Below are 18882 nucleotides of genomic sequence, written 5' to 3'. Positions count from 1 at the left end.
CCACGCATGCAAGCCCGATTGCTGTGCGAGTGAGATTCTGTCATGCTGGAGAAAATTGTCGGACGCGTTTGTTAAGAAACAGTTATTTTGTATCCTCATTTTGTGCAATGCTGCTCCGGCAAATAAACATCCTCCTTGTTCGATATTGTCAAGTTCAGATTGACAGCTGCGCATTCCCGCTTCCACCGTCATCAGGACAGCGGGTACGAAAACGGGACAACTTGTATTTGTACTTTATATTACCCTGTACGTTCTATATCTTCGGTGCTCGGTCCGAGCCACCCCCCCCCCCACATCATGTGATCCTTTTGGGATTGTTCCTTCTCTGCACCACTATGTGCAAGTTGCTATTCGTCATTGGCGTAGAATGCGGGTCAGGTTCCCATTGCCCCCCCCCCCCCTCGTCGTTTTTGGTATTTTTTATTTTGGATTATTCCGCTGGTCCTCTTTTGGGACCGGCGCTTTGTGTTGTCTCTTAATAAATCATCCTGCACGGACCTCTATCCCTGTCGCTTACTTGGGCATCTAGACCAGGGGTGCTCATTACGTCGATTAATACAATTTTAATACAATAACACATTTATTATACATAAAATAAGGTATATTTTGTGAAGTTTTAAGGCTTATTTAGTAGAAAATTATGTTTTATGCGGACCTGAGAATGGCTTATTCTCATTTTTATTGGTTTCTTATGGGAAATAAATGTTTGGAAGACGAACTTTTACCTTACACACATTTCTGGGAACCAATTAATTTCGAAAGCTGAGGTATCACTGTACTAGCGTGTTTGTGCTTTCAGAAGATTAGCCCAACTGGCGACCGTCTTTTGCAATGTTGACAATTATTAGCACCACATGGCCTCACTAATCGCCAAAACCGATGCAAATATGCATGTAATACAACCGAGAATGGTTAGCCAGCTGCCAACTCATTTGCATGGAACGAGGGCATGGGGCTTTCAAATTTAGATGGAAAGGGTAGAAGACATTTTAACCATCTGCTCCACGCCAATAGGCTCCGAATGACAACCTGAATGGGCGTTGCATCAACACATTTGACCTTCGATGTCGGCGAGCATCCAGGTGTGTCCGAACAATTTCCGCTGTGTGATGTGTTAATCATCAGCCCACCGAGTGCATCCGTAAAAAGCAATTGGAAAGCTGTCTTTTGTAATCAAGGCCTCATTTGTCCGCAAATAAGATGCGCTGTTTGCTAATGCATTGAAAAAGGGAAGGGGATAACAACAGAAAAAGAAACTAGACACCTTTACCTTGGGGGGGGGGGGGGGGTCGAAGACCAGTGGGGTATTTTTCTTTTCTTTTTTTATTTTTATTTTTTACCCCTTTCGTCTCCAATGCCGGTGACAACTGAGACATGATTGGCGTGTGGAGTGGTGATGGGAGAAGAATGGATGGGGGGGTGATCTAGGTGGAGTGGCGACAGCTTCCTGTGTCGGGCGGGTGACAAGTCAACTTACCAGACACGACTAAAAAAAAGAGAAAGAAAAAAAGACAACAAGACAAAAATTCAATGAGCAAGGTCAAAATAAGGTGAAGGCAATGGGGACAAATGCATACATGGGATTGTCATTGACGGACAAGACACAAGGCCAATTTCACCGTTGGACACCCAAGGAACATGGATTTCAATTATTTAGTCGTAAATACAGGTAACATCCAAGTTACAACCGGGTTCCATTCTGACAAAACGGTCATAAATCGAAATGCATTCAAAATGGCTGACGCAAGGTTTGTACGACAGGATAGTATACGATGTCAATCTGTTGTTTTTAAGCAACATTTTCTATTGAATACTATTATATACCACAATGTTGACAGTTCATTTATAAATCTTATAACTTTTAGTGTCATTTTAATCATTTTATATTTCATATTATCGATCTGTGTTACTGGGTCGGCGCATGCGCTTTCTGCTGACCCAAATACGCACGGCTTCCCACGCATGCAAGCCCGATTGCTGTGCGAGTGAGATGCTGTCATGCTGGAGAAAATTGTCGGACGCGTTTGTTAAGAAACAGTTATTTTGTATCCTCATTTTGTGCAATGCTGCTCCGGCAAATAAACATCCTCCTTGTTCGATATTGTCAAGTTCAGATTGACAGCTGCGCATTCCCGCTTCCACCGTCATCAGGACAGCGGGTACGAAAACGGGACAACTTGTATTTGTACTTTATATTACCCTGTACGTTCTATATCTTCGGTGCTCGGTCCGAGCCCCCCCCCCCCACATCATGTGATCCTTTTGGGATTGTTCCTTCTCTGCACCACTATGTGCAAGTTGCTATTCGTCATTGGCGTAGAATGCGGGTCAGGTTCCCATTGCCCCCCCCCCCCCTCGTCGTTTTTGGTATTTTTTATTTTGGATTATTCCGCTGGTCCTCTTTTGGGACCGGCGCTTTGTGTTGTCTCTTAATAAATCATCCTGCACGGACCTCTATCCCTGTCGCTTACTTGGGCATCTAGACCAGGGGTGCTCATTACGTCGATCGCGATCTACTGGTCGATCGCGATCTACTGGTCGATCGCGGAGGTAGTATTGGTCGATCGCAGCGTGACAGTAAAAAAACATTTGTCAGCCTATCAAACGTCCCGTCACTTGATTGACATACAGGGCAACCATTCAGATGACAACTGAATTTTTACCTTTAGGTCGCCGTGCATGCGTAAACAACGGCGCTAAATGCAGCAAAATTTACTAGCTACTCAGCGAATTACCTCCGATTTTAAGGCCTTGCTAAAACATATGGTGAAACCGGAAACCAAGGGGGCAAAACATATTACTTTCATACAGAATGGGAAAATGTGGAGCGCCATTTTCGGACTGTTCATGGAAAATACGACATTGACTTCACGCCGAAAAGCCAGCTGTGAAAGAGAACGGTGGACGAACTAAAATCCTAGTTGTCCGGACAGCAGTCATTTTTCACTCAACATACTTCAAAAGCGAAAGTCGCCACCGAAGCATCTTTCCGAGTGAGTCACGCCATCGTTAAAAACAATAAGTCCTTCCAAGACGGAGAGATGGTAAAAGAAGCATTCGTTGAAGCAGCTGACTCCTTGTTCAGAGACTTGGACAGTTCTGTAACTTACTCACACAGGAAAAGTACCCCAACTTGAGGAAATGTGCTACCTCCTTGACTGCATTATTCGGCTCCACTTATTTATGTGAGTCAGCCTTTTCCTACATGAAGATCATTAAGTCCAAATACCGTTCCACCATGAATGATGAACATTTGGAAATATGCTTGAGGCTGGCTGTCAGCAGCTACTATGCATCCCTGGCTGATTCAATTCAGTGCAAGTCATCAAAGTAAACTCAGGTAATTACAAAAAAATGTTAATAGTTATTTATTATGTTATGTATATGTAGTTATTATGTGTGTTGTGCAATATTGGTTTATTCAGTTATGCAAGGTACATCAACATACATTGTACATACAAAGAATCCTTAAAACATTTGAAAATAATTGTTTTGCATTGTTGTCGTGGGTAGATCATTTTGACTTGGTAGTTTTTGTAAGTAGCTCGTATGCTGAAAAAGTGTGAGCACCCCTGATCTAGACATTCAATTTCGCTTTCTGCCTCATTCGGAACGTGACAGATCTAAACAAGGACTATCTCGAGTATTTTATTCTACCAAATGCATCGCAAACATGATGCGGAGTTCAACAGCGTTGCCGGCTGTCGTGGTTAATTAAAAAAAATGTCTGGCGGTCGTGGTGGTAACTAGCGCAGGTCGTAAATCGGATGTTACCTGTATCTATATGCAAAGTTTGCAATTGACCTGCAGTAAAGTTTGAATGTGAAAATAAAACAAAATGTAAGAGAAAAATACAAATGGCCTTTTCAATTCTACATTGTGTTCATTCATTCTGTTATAACTACAGAAGCAGTGTAATTCACACTGTAATGTATTTTTTTGCATTTTTTTTTTGATGAGTCATAAGAAATGTTTTTCCACTGGCATATTTTTTTAGCTTGTAATGTACATTTTGATTATGACAATGTCATGTCAAATGAGTAAGTGACATATTTTTGGTGTACGAAAGGAGAACAAAAAATATCAGGATTGTATCATTGAGAGCAAAAAATATTTCAGCCACACGGACACAAAATATATATATTTTGGATAATGCTAACCGAAATGACAAGACGATGGAACATCCCACCAACAACGACACGAGTGGCAGCCTTGGTTTTGCACTCCCTATTAATAATAATCATAATAATAAGATATTTCATTTTGAAACGCCTTTCAAAACTCTCAAGGACACTTTACAGTCACAGGATATTTTTTCTGTGGGTGAGCAGTGCCAGCCACACGCGCCCGCGTTCACTCAACCCGGAAGTAACTAAGTAAAAAAAAAAGATAATTAACAAATAATATACCACCTTCTGTCTGGCTGACAGGTCGCGTTGGCATGCTAGCCGCCTAAGGAGAGTGGCATCACCGACCCCCTTGAACGACAGGGCTGTTGCAGATATGGGCTTCTCAGGCAGACTACTGACGTCCCGTCACACATCCGAGAACACCGGTGGGATGCCTTGAAGAGCGTGGTGAACCAGCCGTGGCACAACTGGTTCAGCTCACGTTCACCTTTGCCCTCGGTATTTGGACAATTATCACCAATTTTGAATGTTCAGACCCTAGCCAGTGCTTAGCCTATCGCGTGGATAACCCACACAGAATAACCCACACAGCTAAGCAGGGAAATCAGCAGTCTACCTGGTTTCCCTTGTTACAAATTTCACAGGCTAGAAAATATAGTGGATGTCCCAAAATGACTCGCTAGCGAAAGCATGTAATAGTTCAACATAGTTGCCACGATGAGCAGAGCCTTTACTTTCATCATTTCAACGAAATGCCAGCTGTTGTTTGGCAAGGAAGCAGGTGGCATTGATGAGATCTTTTAAAATCTCCCGGTTCTCCTTTACCTTAGCATTGTGGATGCTGATGTTGAGTCTTCGCTCATTTTTGATGAGGCTCCGTTGTAAATTTTTCAGGTCGCAATATCCCATTTGAGTCCAGACATTGTCACAAGTTGAGAACAGAAGGCAGGAAAAGCAGAAAAGGCGGTTTCTTGCTGGACATCCACACAGCCAGCCTTTTCGTGTGTACCAGTCCGCCTGAAAAGAGCGCGAGTATTGTGTCCCGTTGTCTGAAGCAAACCTTTTAGCTCCGGTGTTGGTCTTCCTTTAATTATTACCTCCTGCTTCGATTGAAAGTCCAGTTTAGAAAATTCTTTGTGTTTCTGGTTCCTTCAGAGGAGGGAGGGGGGGGGGGGTAAATGTAGCATATGTCACACTGCTACAGAATGTTGCGACAGGTCGAAAAGCAGTGGTGACGTCACGACCGCAGGTAGACTAAGATGGTGGCACAATAAACACGGTGACAAAGCAACTCTTCTCCTCTCATTCCTCCGGACACAACAAGAGCCTCTTTGCAATTTTGCACGATTGGAAATCAGCTTGAAGGCTGAGAAGAAAAAAAAAAAACATGTGCGGCAGGGTGCGCGTGCAGGCAAACACGGTTGAAATTGTGGTCGGACCCCCAGCTGGCGTTTTGAGTGCTTTAACAACAGCATGCGCGCTGCTGACAAGAAAATTCCCGCCTTTAAGTCTCCTTCAAGGCACTTTAGCACGGACTGTTGCTAACGTCACTCCGGGGACTTGCAAGTCCATTCCAAACCCTTCTCCGACTTAACTCAAACAAATAAAGACGACTTATTGGGTGTGGTAAAGCAACACATCATCAAAGCCATTCACATGCTTTTGAATGACGTGATCTTTAAGCCTGATAATAATAATAATAATAATAATCCATTTCATTTATAAGCGCCTTTCAAAACTCTCAAGGTCACTTTACAGTCACAGGATAAGTTTTTCTGTGGGCGAGCAGCGACAGCCACACGCCCCAGCGTTCACTCAATCCAGAAGTTAATAGATAGCAGTGGTGGGCCGTCAGGGCCAGCAAGGCCTTCTCTGCTGGCCTAACATAATCAGACATCATTATCATAATTATAATAAAAGTCAATTTCATTTAAAAAAATATTTTTTCTAAATATATATAATTATTCTACATACTGTTTTCTTGATGTTATATTATATCCATTTGGTTATGTTCCTTTCAGTGTTGTAGTTTTAGGTCAGACTTTTTAATCCAATCAGAATTCAGCTAATTTGTGTCGCCAGGCTGTACGAAATCTGACCGACAGCTTCAGAATCAACAGTGAGGGCGTTTGTGCGCTGTGATGAACGGGCACGTGTAGTTGATATACAGTTGCGATAGCCAATCAGATCACGAGTTGGCACAGTAAGGCCAGCTAGAGGGCCTCGCGTTGAACATGACGTACGTGTCCTGTGATTGGATACTCACTTTACCTCAGCCCTCAGCGGATCAACCAAGCTGACAACAGATCAGACCCGGAAACTTTAGCAGAAAAAACAAGTATATCTACTCGCTTTTTTAACCCACAATGTCTGAAGGAGAGGACAACTCGCTGTCACATGTATGCCTATTCTATAGAACAAATGAAAAAGATTTGTTTACTTTTAGTTTCAACAAATAGTTCGTTTTGTGAACGTCTTGTTGTTTTTCTTATAGTATTAAACTGACATTTTGTAATTTAGCGTAAAATCTTGTTAAAGATTGCATATTCTTGGTGGACTTCATAAAACTTTGTGGACAAATGATGTTAAATTCCTTTTATTTTTAAGTGTTTGCAGTATCACGTATAGTGACAAGTTCTAATTGCTGATGCAGATTTATTGATGTGTAATTGCTCCGGAAAATAGCCTGTGTTGTAGACGATTAAGGTGATGCCACGCCCAGAACTGCGTGCGTGTGCTTTTGTAAATGATATCTCCAGCCGTTGTGTCATAAATTATAGTATTACGAGGGATATTTGTTCAAGTCGGACTAAGCAGGACTTCACTGAAGGCCTAGGTGTGAAATGCACGGACCGCCACTGATAGATAGAAAGCTAACTAGCCAGCTAGTAGATAGCTAATAGATAGCCAAAAGATAGCTAGCAAGATAGCTAGCCACCTAGATAGCTCTATAGCTAATAGCTAGCCACCTAGATAGCTATAGAGCTAATAGATAGCTAGTTAGATGGATTGATCCGTATGAGGTAAAACAGTATAACAACACACACGACTATGAGGGTCCTACCACAGCCCAAAAGACCTCAAATAATGGACACAATCCGACTTCAACGGACAGTTAGGACGGCGGAAAAAAACATTGGCACCGTCCTAGCCACTCTCGAGGACTTGCACACTGGAAGAATCGAAAGAAAGGCGTGGAAAATCCAACTGGGCCCTCCGCACCCTGCCCACCACCTTTTGCAGCGACCGATCCATGCGCACCAAATCCAGAACACATTTAAACAGCTTCTTCCCCTGTCACTATTAACTCTCTAAACAGTAACCCAAATAGAACTATATAGTGCCTCTGAGCAATTTTTCTATGATGATACTAGTGCAGCGTGTTCTACCAGAGACAAATTCCTTGTGTGGTCTACCTACTTGGCAGTGACGTGCGGTGAGGTTCATGGCTGGTGCGGCACTGACGTCATCACAGTCAGATTTACAAACATATGAACTCCACAGAGTCTCTTATTCACCATTTGTTTGGCAACAGTTAACATGTTTTGTTTAAAATGTCATGTCAGCGTTCTTTATAATCTGTATACAAACTGTAGCACAGAAAAAAAAAAACATGTTATTATTGTGTAACCTTTACTTATAAATGAAATCCAAGTCTCTCTGTCTCAATGGAGATCACTGCCAGTGAAGAAAGTTGTCCATGATCAGTCCTGTTCCGACTGTATGTTTTCAGTCTTTTGTGCTGAGAATGACCACTCCACTGATGCCGTAGTAGCTGGAACAGTGAGCACGAGCTGGAGCAACTTTGTCGCTTCAGGAATAGTTTCAATGAGATCCTTCTTGGCCAAAAAGCTGAGAAGCTGTCCAGGAGATTTACATTCATCCCTCACCGTTTGTGAGCTATAGAGTCCGGTGTTGGTCTTCCTTTAATTATTATCTCCTGCTTCGATTGAAAGTCCAGTTTAGAAAATTGTTTCAATTTAGATATGTAATCCACCATTCTGAAAATAAGGCCAAGCAACACGAAAAAATGACTGGATGGTTGCACTTACATTGCTAACTGTTTACTGGAGCTTGCTGTCACTAATTCTATTATTCTGCAGCCGAGGAGTCGCAAGGAGAATCTCTAATCACCAGTGCCCCCTGTCATGAGGCAGGAGAACTGTGTGCCTCACCTTGGCAGTTTTGATAAAAATAAAATAAAATAAACACTGTAGTACAGTGTTTATAATTTACAGTGATTGTACATTATATACACCAGCTAAACTGTAGAAATTTAGTTCATATACCAAAAGCTTTTGAACACTTTAAATAGCGATATGCAGAGGGACAGCAATGCTGTCTCACTGCAGAGCAGGCAGCACAATAAGCATAGTGATTGTGCAATCCATGGTGAGGCTCAGCCGGTTGCTGCTTCACCGCTCGTCTTCACTTAGTATTTGAATGGTAAATGTGAAAATTCAGCGATTTTGAAGAAAAAAATCCAAAAATGGTGAAGTTAAATGGAAAAGAACGTTAAAGTACAAATCACTAAATAAATATAACTGTTTAATTTATTTGGTCATTTGATATCTCCATGATGACAGGTGAGGCACAGCCTCACCTGCCTCCCCTGACTGCACGTCACTGCTACTTGGCAATAAAGATGATTCTGATTCTGATTCTTCCTCCGTTACCATTAACTCTCTAAACAGTAACCCAAATAGAACTGCATAGTGTCTCTGAAAATCCGGCCCGCCACATCATTTTTTTCGGCCCGCGAAAGCAAATCAAACTTGTTAAATTCCATGATGATTGCTAAAATCTGAGCCAAAATTTCATATTTTTGGATGTCAACCACAATAAAAGTCATTATTCTAGACTTCAGATTTGAAAACGAGTTATTCATTAATTTGGTTCCCCAAATTCATAACGGCCCTCGAGAGGAAACCATAACTACAATGTGGCCCGTGGCAAAAAATGACTTTGACACCCCTGCAGTCTTAGCAATTTTCCATTGATTATACTCGTGCAGCGCGTTCTACTGGAGAGAAATTCCTTGTGTGTCCTACGTACTTGGCAATAAAGATGATTCTGTTCTGATTCTTCCCCCAAGCCATTAACTATCCAAACAGTAACCCAAATAGAACTGCATAGTTCCTCTTTGCAATTTTTTCAATGATGATACGAGGCAGCGCGTTCCACCGGAGACAAATTCCTTGTGTGTTCTACATACTTGGCAAGACGTCAGAGACCCTGGCATGAAAATGCCCTAAAATCAAACAAATTTTGCATTGGATTGTATTGGAACGGATTATTAACGGAAATAAATGTTTGGAAGACGAACATTTCACTTTAGACACACTTTCTGTATCGATTTGATATCGGCGGCCGCGGCTCATCAGACTCCCTGAGACAGAATGAAAAAAGCCGTCGGAGGAGGAAAATGAAGAAATAGTGGCAAAGGGTAGCCCGGTGTGGATAAAGCAGTCGTGTTTGTAGGCCAGCGGGATGCGATGAAAACGGCCCCGCCTCATTATATCTGGGCGCCATCAACTGCGGGAAGTGACATTAATATGGCTGACCTCAGCGCGGAAAACCTCCCCAACTGAGGCAGCGCACGTCCCAATTCCTTCGCTGTTCCACATCGGTGGCGAGACGCCCGCTCAACCATCTTTTCACCCCCCTGCAACTGCCGACATTCCCATTAGTTTGCCGTTAAATGGCCTCTGTGTTCCCTCTGCAGTCTCATCCACCCCCCCACCGGCGCAGCTCCCCTGAATGGGGCTCTTTTTCAATGTTCACCGTCTGTGACCGGCTGCTTTCGATTCAAAGCGTGCCAGTGAGACGCTCGGTGGAGAAGCACAAGAGACACAGAGATATTTACAAATAGCACCAAAAACGGGACGGAAACGAGGGCAAATGATAATAATAATACACTTATTTTATAGGCATCTTTCAAAACTCCCAAGGTCATCTTACAGTCACAGGATACATTTTTCTGTGGGTGAGCAGCAGTGGCAGCCACACGCGTCAGCGTTCACTCAACCAGGAAGTAACTCAAATAGATAGAAAGCTAGCTAGCTAGCCAGACAGCTAATAATAACAATAATAATAATAAAAATACATTTCATTTCGAAGCACCTTTAAAAACTCTAAAGGTCACTTTACAGTCACAGGATGAAGTTTTTCTGATGGTGAGCAGCGGCAACCACATGTGCCAGCGTTCAATCAACCCAGAAATCAATAGACAGAAAGCTAGCTAGCCAGCTAGTAGATAGCTAACAGATAGCCAACAACCTGGATTAACTCAAATAGAGAGAAACGCTAGCGAGCTAACTAATAGCCGGTTAATAGATACTGTAGATAGCTAGGTGGTAATAATAATAATAATAATAATAATAATAATAATAATAATAATAATAATAATAATAATAATAATAATTCATTTCATTTATAAGCGCCTTTCAAAACTCTCAAGGTCACTTTACAATCACAGTTCTTCTGTGGGTGAGCAGCGGCAGCCACACGCGCCAGCATTCACTCAACCCGGAAGTAACTCAAATAGACAGAAAGCTAGATATCGAATAGATAGCTAATAATTAGCTAGCTAGAGCTAATAGATAGCTAATAGATAATAGATAGGTATCGAGCCAGATAGTTAATAGATAGATAGATAGCCAGATAGCTAATAGATGGATAGCTAGCCTTGATAGCTAACAGATAGATAGCTCGCTAGATAGCTAATAGAAAGCTAGCTATAACACACATCATTATGAGCATTCTTTTCAAAGCATCTTCAGAACTGTTCAACTCATGATAATTATTTTTGTCATAATAAAATGGCATTGGGGCTGGAACTGACGCTGACATTAATCACCAAATGAATCCATAAATTGGGTGTGAAATGGGCCCTCAACTAATTCCAGAACCTCAATTTTACAGAAAAATGCAGGAGTTTCCTTTCGTCCTCTGGCACATTTTATAGAAATGACGCAGCGAAACGATTGGCTCATTGCAACCTTTGTGCCAAAACCTCTAATTGAATTTTCCAGCAGGAGGCCAGTAAAGTCTGAGCATTGGAGTTTGTCCAAAATGGCCGCTTCAAATTGGCAGAACCACTGTCATGATGCCAAAATAAATGTTAAATAATTTTGTGTTTTCTGGATTTTGGATGGGAGAAAGGTGCGCATTTCTCCCCATCCAAAACAGTAGAGTTGGGCGACCACTAATTGACTCTGAGATCTGATTGCAACCACCTGGGAACGGCCAATTGCCGCTGGGACCTTATTGGCCAGAAGCTCAGGTGAAGCACCTTTAAAACCAGACTGAGCCAGTCACTTCGAGGGGGAAGAAGAGGGAGAAAGGACAGCCTGGAGAGCAGTGCGACCTGTGGTCTGCCGAAAACTGACATCCATTGCAACTTCAAATAAAGAAAACTCACAATACCCTTAGTGCATCTAGCTGAGTGAACTTTTATCATCTTTCCACCTGCTTGCTGAGTCGCCGCACAACAACCACACACCCAAAGTGGTGAAAACCCCCTATCCAATGAGCCTGCAAATCAATGGAAAGGCCCGATTGGCGGTCGCTGCTGTCTTACCGTGGACGGTGAGGCTGGCCGACGCTTCCGCCTTGCCCACCATGTTCTCCGCCACACAGGTGTACGAGCCGACGTCTGCCGAGGTCAGACGGCGGATCTTCAGAGTGTGGTCCTCCTGGATCTCGTACCTTTGGGGAGGGTGCGGACGTAAGCCGGAGACCGGAAAGACCCGAGGGGGGAAGGGGCAACTTTGCCCACGATTGGCACCTTGCTTTGGGCAGGTCACCGTCATCCTTCCGCCATCGCACCGTCGGGACCGGGTCACCTCGAGCCTCGCACCGGAACTCCACGCTCTGGTCCACCAGCACCACTTGACTGCCGGGCCGACGTACAAAACTGGGTCGTTCTGCATGGATGGAAATAACAAAGAGGTGAAATTCAAAATGGCAACGTGACGACGGGAGAATCGATTGGGGGTGACAAGAATGGGAATTACCGAGCACCGTGAGTTCGGCTGTTTCGCTCTCTCGTTCGCCGACCATGTTGGTCCCAACGCAGACGTACTTGCCGGCGTCACTCTTCCTGGCATTGGTGATCATCAGCTTCCCGCTGCGTATCTGACAAGTAAAAAAAAAGGGGGGGGGGCTGAATTATGGCGTTCGATTATTTAGTGCCGTGTGTCTTCGACATGTCATGGTAGTAGTGATGTGTCGTTCGCGAACTAGCCAATTCTTAGAGCCGGATCTCTAAAGTGAACGAAGAGAGCCGGTTCCTAACAAGGAGCCGACTTTTTTTTGTCCTCTATTCCCCGCCCCCAGTCTTCGGTTAAAGCCGCACGTGATTGGTCGATATCCGTGGCAGAGGAGGGAGGGGAGAATTACAGACACACGCAGCAGTGTGGAGGGGGGGGGGGGGGGTTAGGGTTGACAGGTGGACAAATGTCATTACATTATGCTGTTAATATTATTCAATTATTACATTTTTTACTAGTTGGTATGATAGCATTATTAATATGAAAAGCAAATTAGTGACAGCTGATCATCAGTGTAACCACAGGGAAAGTGAAAGTTTGTGGATGCTCACTGTGCACATATAAATAAAGTCATGTAAATAAAAATAATTGATATACAGTAAAGTCTCGTTATATCGATATTCTCGGGAGTCCGAAAAATATCGATATAACCGGGACTATCGATATATCCGACCCTGCGCGCATGTAATTTTCTCCTTGCGTGCATATCGTATCGTAATAAGCGGGACTATCGATATAACCGATATCGATATAACGAGACTTTACTGTAGTGTATTTTTTACATGAGTAATTCATTTTTCACATCATTTTACATTATTTTTGGTAGTTAATTAATTTAAGCAACAAAAAACAAACAAACTAAGGAGCCATTTGGGAGCGAAAAGAGCCGGATCGTTTTAGTGAGCCAAGCCAAAAAAACCAGCTCTCTGAAAAGAGCCGGAATTCCCATCACTACACGGTAGTCGTTACTGCGTTAAAAAAAAAAAAAAAAAAAAACGTAGTTGCTGAAAGGCTCCATTCATTGTGCCCCCCTCCCTCCTCAACTTCCACTTAAAGTCAAAATCACTATCAGTCAGCCTGTTTCGCCTCAAAGGTAAACTGAGCCAAAAAACACTTTCGCAATCCAACAACACCCCCACCCCCTTGCCGCAATTCACCCGAGGGAGCACCTGAGGCTCTCCAGGACCAATAGCATATTTCCAGCTGTCTCCGAAAGTTACTAATCAGAGTGCGACTCGGCAGGGGGCAGTGGAAGGGGGCGGGGGGGGGGGGGGGGGTCTTTCAAGAAATGGCGGACTCCTAGCACTTACTTGTGGCGAGTCAACGGAAGGTTTGTCCATGTTGGGGCATTTCCCAGGGCTTTGATTACAGGCCAGAGGAGCTGCTTTGTCCTACTCTACCCCCAACGCAACGCCCCCCACAGTACTCCTCTCGGCTGACAACCGCACCGGCCGAACAATAGAGCGAGGACCTGTGGCATCTATATCCCACTGGGGTTTTAACCGAGGCCCGGCTCGCCACCTGCAGGCAGGTAAGCGATCCCCTCATTAGAGAGCCAAGTGACACGCCGTGTTTGCCAACTCGCGACAGAGCTTAAGCGGAGCAACGGCACCACATTCCCCTTCGCTTTAAAGCGTAATCTTTTTTGGCCGGGAAATACAGTGATACCTATGCTTACGAACGATTTAGCTCATGAACTTTTTGACTCACGAACATTAAATTCGCAAGAATATAATCTTGGCATACAAACGAGTTTTCGGTAGACGAACCAAACCACACGGTCGAACAGCGGAACGGTGGCTGGTGGTCTAGTTTTCCACACCCGCTTTCTTTAAATGCAGACGTGGTTTGTTATCAAGTGTAGTACGTTTACTATTACTATGACTGTAAAGTGTCCTTCAGAGCTTTGAAAGGCACTTAAAATGTATTATTATTATGGGACCGAAAAAGACCCCACCACAGGCTAGTGTTCAGCCGAAGATTACACAAAAGAAAAACTTCTGTTGATTTGGATTAATGAAAAGCAACTAGCAGGTACAGTGTGAGTGAGGGTATTATCACAGAGAAAGCACGCGAACTTCACTCAGATATCATCAAGAGTCAACTACATCAATGACCATCATAAAGGTCAATAAAACGACTTTACTATACAGCACAGTTTATTTCTTTAATTACAATCCAATAGCACATTTATTATACATAAAATAAGGTTTATTTTGTGTAGTTTTAAGGCTTATTTGGTAGAAATATATGTTTTGTGGGGACCTGGGAACGTATTATTCTCATTTTAATGGTTTCTTATGGGAAATCAATGTTTGGAAGATGAACTTTTCGCCTTACACACACTTTCTGCGGACCCATTAAGTTCGTAAACTGAGGTATCACTGTATTTACTAGTTTGACGATTTTGGATTTATTGTTTTTATTGGAAACCGTAATTTTCATTATCAACCCGTAACCCAAAATGGGATTATGAAAACCGTAGTTTTTACAGCAAAACTAGAGTAGTTGGCAGGGATGTATTTCTGAGACTCTTTAGCGGACTCATTGCGGGTGTATGTTGTAGATCAGCGGGGTTCAAGTGAGGATTCCTACTCCAAGACCAAGGAGTCACCTACTGGAATTTTCCAGGATGTATTCATAGCACTTTACATTGTTGAATATTCACCAAGACTCTGGACTGCAGGAGGGGGAGGAGGTCCGGGGAGGCTGTGGAGCGCTTGCTTTATTTGAGGTGCCCCGCGGTCCTGCCAGGGTTTGAAGTATCATTACGTTACTTTTTGTTACAATCGGCCTGAACTTCTAAAATACTGTGACAAGTACAAAGGGCCTGAGGTCAGGACTGCGTAGACCGCATAGCGAGCAGCATTAAAGCGTGCGGGGTGCAACGGGCAGGGGGTCCGAGGTCACTGTCGCTTCTTCGGGGGCGACCGCATGAGGATCCACTTAACGTCCGGTTCACTCCATGCGTGACTGTGGCAGACCCAGACCGCCTCATTTGGAGTAGCGCAACAGCAGGGACTAAGAGTGATCCTTGGTGTTTGTCCACATGAGCGCTGCCCCCCAACCCTCCGCATCCCCGGCAGGCAGCCTGACCATTATGCGGGGGCGATGGCTCCATCCTGTGGCTTTTTTTTTGTCTAGTGCCATTTGGCAATGCTGATAATGGGAGAGATTCCATTCAGCGTGGATCCTCTTTTGTGTTTGCACAGCGCTTCATTTTGCGGGATGACAATTAGCTCCAAAGTCGCTACAAAACCAGGCACAATACTGCAGCTGTGTGTATTTTTATGCTTATTTTAAAGGGGGAGTTACGACTAACACACTGTTGTTTGGAAACAATAAGCAAAAGAGGACTTTCAGGTCGCAGAAAATGGGATTGAATTAAAAATGCTCACACTACATTGTAACGACTTTGCCTTTGTGCGGCGCTATTGCTCATAAAGGTGACATGGGCACAGGGAGAATACGCAAACACCACACGGGAAGGCCGGGACCGGATTCCAATCCACAATTTCATGGAGCGGAAATACGAGGAACGCAATAGTCAACTCATTAGCCAACAAGTTTTGAATATCTTCCACATCGATTTTATACAGTACAGTGATTACGAATGCAAATCCGCGAGCATATGGCTGACAAACTAGTTTTCGGCGTACGAACCAAACAGCGCCACGGTGGCTGGCGGACTAATTTTCGGCGAGTGAACACCAAACCACACAGTCGAACAGCGCCATGGTGGCTGCCGGACTACTTGTCCACACTCACTTTTTTGAGTGCGGATGTGGTTTGCTATCGAGTGTAGCACTTTTGCTATTATGGGCCTGAAAAAGACCCCACCACAGGCGAGTGTTACGCCGAAGAGGACATAAAAGAAAATGACGGGTGAGCAGAAGAAGGAGATCATCGAAAAACACCAACGAGGTGTGTTTTTGTGTGGACTATTGCTACCATCCTTAAGAAAAATGAAGCAATTAAGGGTGTTTCAGTGTTGAAAAACTTCTGTTGATTTGGATTAATCACTTCACTGGTAAAGAGACGCTTTGATCCTCTCCTCTTTCATCTGGAACTGCTTTATGTAACAAAGAGGGTACAGAAAGTGCTTAAGAATGAATGTCTCTCTGTGTCTTTGTGTTGTCATGTTATTTGTTATTTAGTTTTTTTTTTTGTTCTTTTGACTTCAAGACGGCGCCGCGAGAGTGGCTGCCTTTCCAGCAGCTCCTGTATTTTGCTTTTCTACTTTCATTTCTTTCATAACTTTGCTGCTGTGAAATGTAAATTTCTCCACTGCGAGACTATTAAAGGCAAATCCAATCCAATCCAATCCAAAGAAAAGCAGCTAGCAGGGGACGGTGTGAGTGAGGGTATTATTCACTCGGATGTCAGGAAGGGCATCCGATGTAAAAGCTTGGTCAAAAGAAACATGCGAATCAAACCACTGAAACATGAGGACACTGATTCGCTGTGGCGACCCCTTGAAGGGAGAAGCCAAAAGGAAAAGAAGAAGATATCATCAAGAGGCAACCTGGAAGTTCGTCATCCATTGACAACTACCATCACAAAGGTTAATAAAACAATGTTATTATACAGTACAGTTTAGCTCTTTCATTACAATACAATAGCACATTTCTTATACACAAAATAAGGTCTATTTTGTGTAGTTTTTGTCATGAGCGAGTTGACAGCTGGGCGGAGCCTCCGCTCCCGCCTCATTACTGACTGCGAGACATTTAAACCAGACGCTGGCACTTACCCATCGTCGGAAGATACTTCGCCTCACGCTTTGCCAGTACCTTGAATGTATATTCAGTACATACAGTAAAGTCTCGTTATATCGATATCGGATATATCGATAGTCCCGGTTATATCGATACTATTTCTATGCACGCACGGAGAAAATTACATGCAAACAGGGTCGGATATATCGATAGTCCCGGTTATATCGATATTTTTTCGGACTCCCTTGAATATCGATATAACGAGACTTTACTGTAGTTTCTTCGCCCGAGGATATTATTCTAGCCACGATCGCATGTATTTTGTTGCCTCGCGTCGTAGGCTGTTTTTGCACCCTCGTGTGCCTTTTCATTTTGTTAGTTAGTGTGGTTGGGTGGATTGCCGCCGCTCGCCCACTAACGTTGTTTGTTCCGTCATTATTTCTGTTAATAAATCGGTTGCCTGCACCTACGCCTCTGTCCTGCTTGGCGATCCACCACCTATCCCCAACGTTCCCGCTCGTCAGCTGCAACTGTCGCCGTCGGAACGTGACAGTTTTAAGGCTTATTTTATTGAAAATTATGTTTTATGGGGACCTGGGAACTGATTATTCTCATTTTAATGGTTTTGTGGCGTCACACGTGCGCGCTGTGGCGCTGACGTGTGTACACCTTTGAAGTGCGCCTTTCAACCCTTTGATGTCTTTCAAGTCAGCCTGACTCATACCCACGCAGGCCAAGGCTATATATACGTAGCGCGGGACAGAGAGATCGGGGGAATCACGGGGCAGAATCATCTCGGACTCAGACCCAGACAGACACGCAGCTCGCAGAGACCCGCTCAGCATTGGACGGAGTATCACAGCACGACTTGCTCGACTCCACGCCACGGTCAAGCTCTGGGATACATCTGCGTGTCACTTGCCTGGGAGATCTGACAACGAACCTACTTTCGATTAAAGAGAAACATCAAACTTTTTAGTTTTGTAAACTCTTTAGTTTTGTATGGGAAATAAATGTTTGGAAGATAAACTTTTCGCTTACACACACTTTCTGGGAAACAATTAATTTTTTAAGCTGAGGAATCACTGTACAATACAATCCATATTGATTGATATAGCGCTTCAAAAACAGTTGAAGGTGCAACAAAACGCTTAACATGGACAAAAAATATCCTGTAACTGGAAAGTGTCCTTGAGAGGTTTGAAAGGCGCTTATAAATGAAATGTATTATCTCATCTCATCTCATTTTCCGTACCGCTTATTCCTCATTAGGGTCGCGGGGGTTGCTGGAGCCTATCTCAGCTGTCTTCGGGCACGAGGCGGGGGACACCCTGAAATGGTTGCCAGCCAATCGCAGGGCACACAAAGACGTACAACAGTTACTCTCACACTCACACCTAGGGACAATTTGGAGTGGTCAATCTGCCTGCCATGCATGTTTTTGGAGTGTGGGAGGAAACCCACGCGGGTCCGGGGAGAACATGCAAACTCCACACAGGGTGGCCGGACCGGGACGCGAACCGGCGACCTCTGCACTGTGAAGCCGGTGTGCTACCCACTCGACTACCAGGCCACCCGAAATGTATTATTAATATTATTATTATTACAGGAAATAAAGCAATCACAAAAATAGTAGAAAGCACCAGGGAGTGAAACCAAGATATCAAATTACAGATTGAGATGTAAATGCCAGCAGGCTTACCCTCCACCTATGACATTTTTGTTTACTAATGGCGCCATCGGAGTACGTGTCACAAGATGGCGAAAAGGTCAATTGTAGCGAGCAGATGTTACTGCCGAAAAGGCACTACGGGCCTCAGCCAACTGGTCCCTAAGCGTGACAAAAACGTCACGGTGGTACCTGGTGTTCACAACCCGCAGCGGGTACAAAGTCGGAGAATCCATTTTTTACAAGCATGTCATCAGCGTGTACGCACAATCGATCGAAATAGATGGAGTCTGGATTGTGGGGGGGGTCGT

The 18882-nt window shown here is 43.9% G+C and overlaps 1 protein-coding gene across 5 annotated transcripts in view; it reads right to left on the bottom strand.

Annotated features, from left to right (window-relative positions):
- robo1 (roundabout, axon guidance receptor, homolog 1 (Drosophila)) overlaps positions 1 to 18882 on the bottom strand; it is a 264298-nt gene that overhangs the window by 42375 nt on the left and 203041 nt on the right. For all 5 annotated transcript variants that reach the window (XM_089013137.1, XM_089013136.1, XM_089013139.1 and 2 more), the window contains 3 exons: positions 12149 to 12269; positions 11920 to 12058; positions 11713 to 11840 (listed from right to left, as the gene is read on the bottom strand). In XM_089013137.1, coding sequence (XP_088869263.1) covers positions 11713 to 11840; positions 11920 to 12058; positions 12149 to 12269 — 388 coding nt within the window. The remainder of the gene's footprint in view (positions 1 to 11712; positions 11841 to 11919; positions 12059 to 12148; positions 12270 to 18882) is intronic.

Source organism: Hippocampus bargibanti, linkage group LG14 (assembly GCF_051943395.1).
Source record: "Hippocampus bargibanti isolate YZ-2025 linkage group LG14, ASM5194339v1, whole genome shotgun sequence".
Taxonomy (NCBI): Eukaryota; Metazoa; Chordata; class Actinopteri; order Syngnathiformes; family Syngnathidae; genus Hippocampus; species Hippocampus bargibanti.
This window is presented reverse-complemented; position numbering and strand designations above follow the sequence as displayed.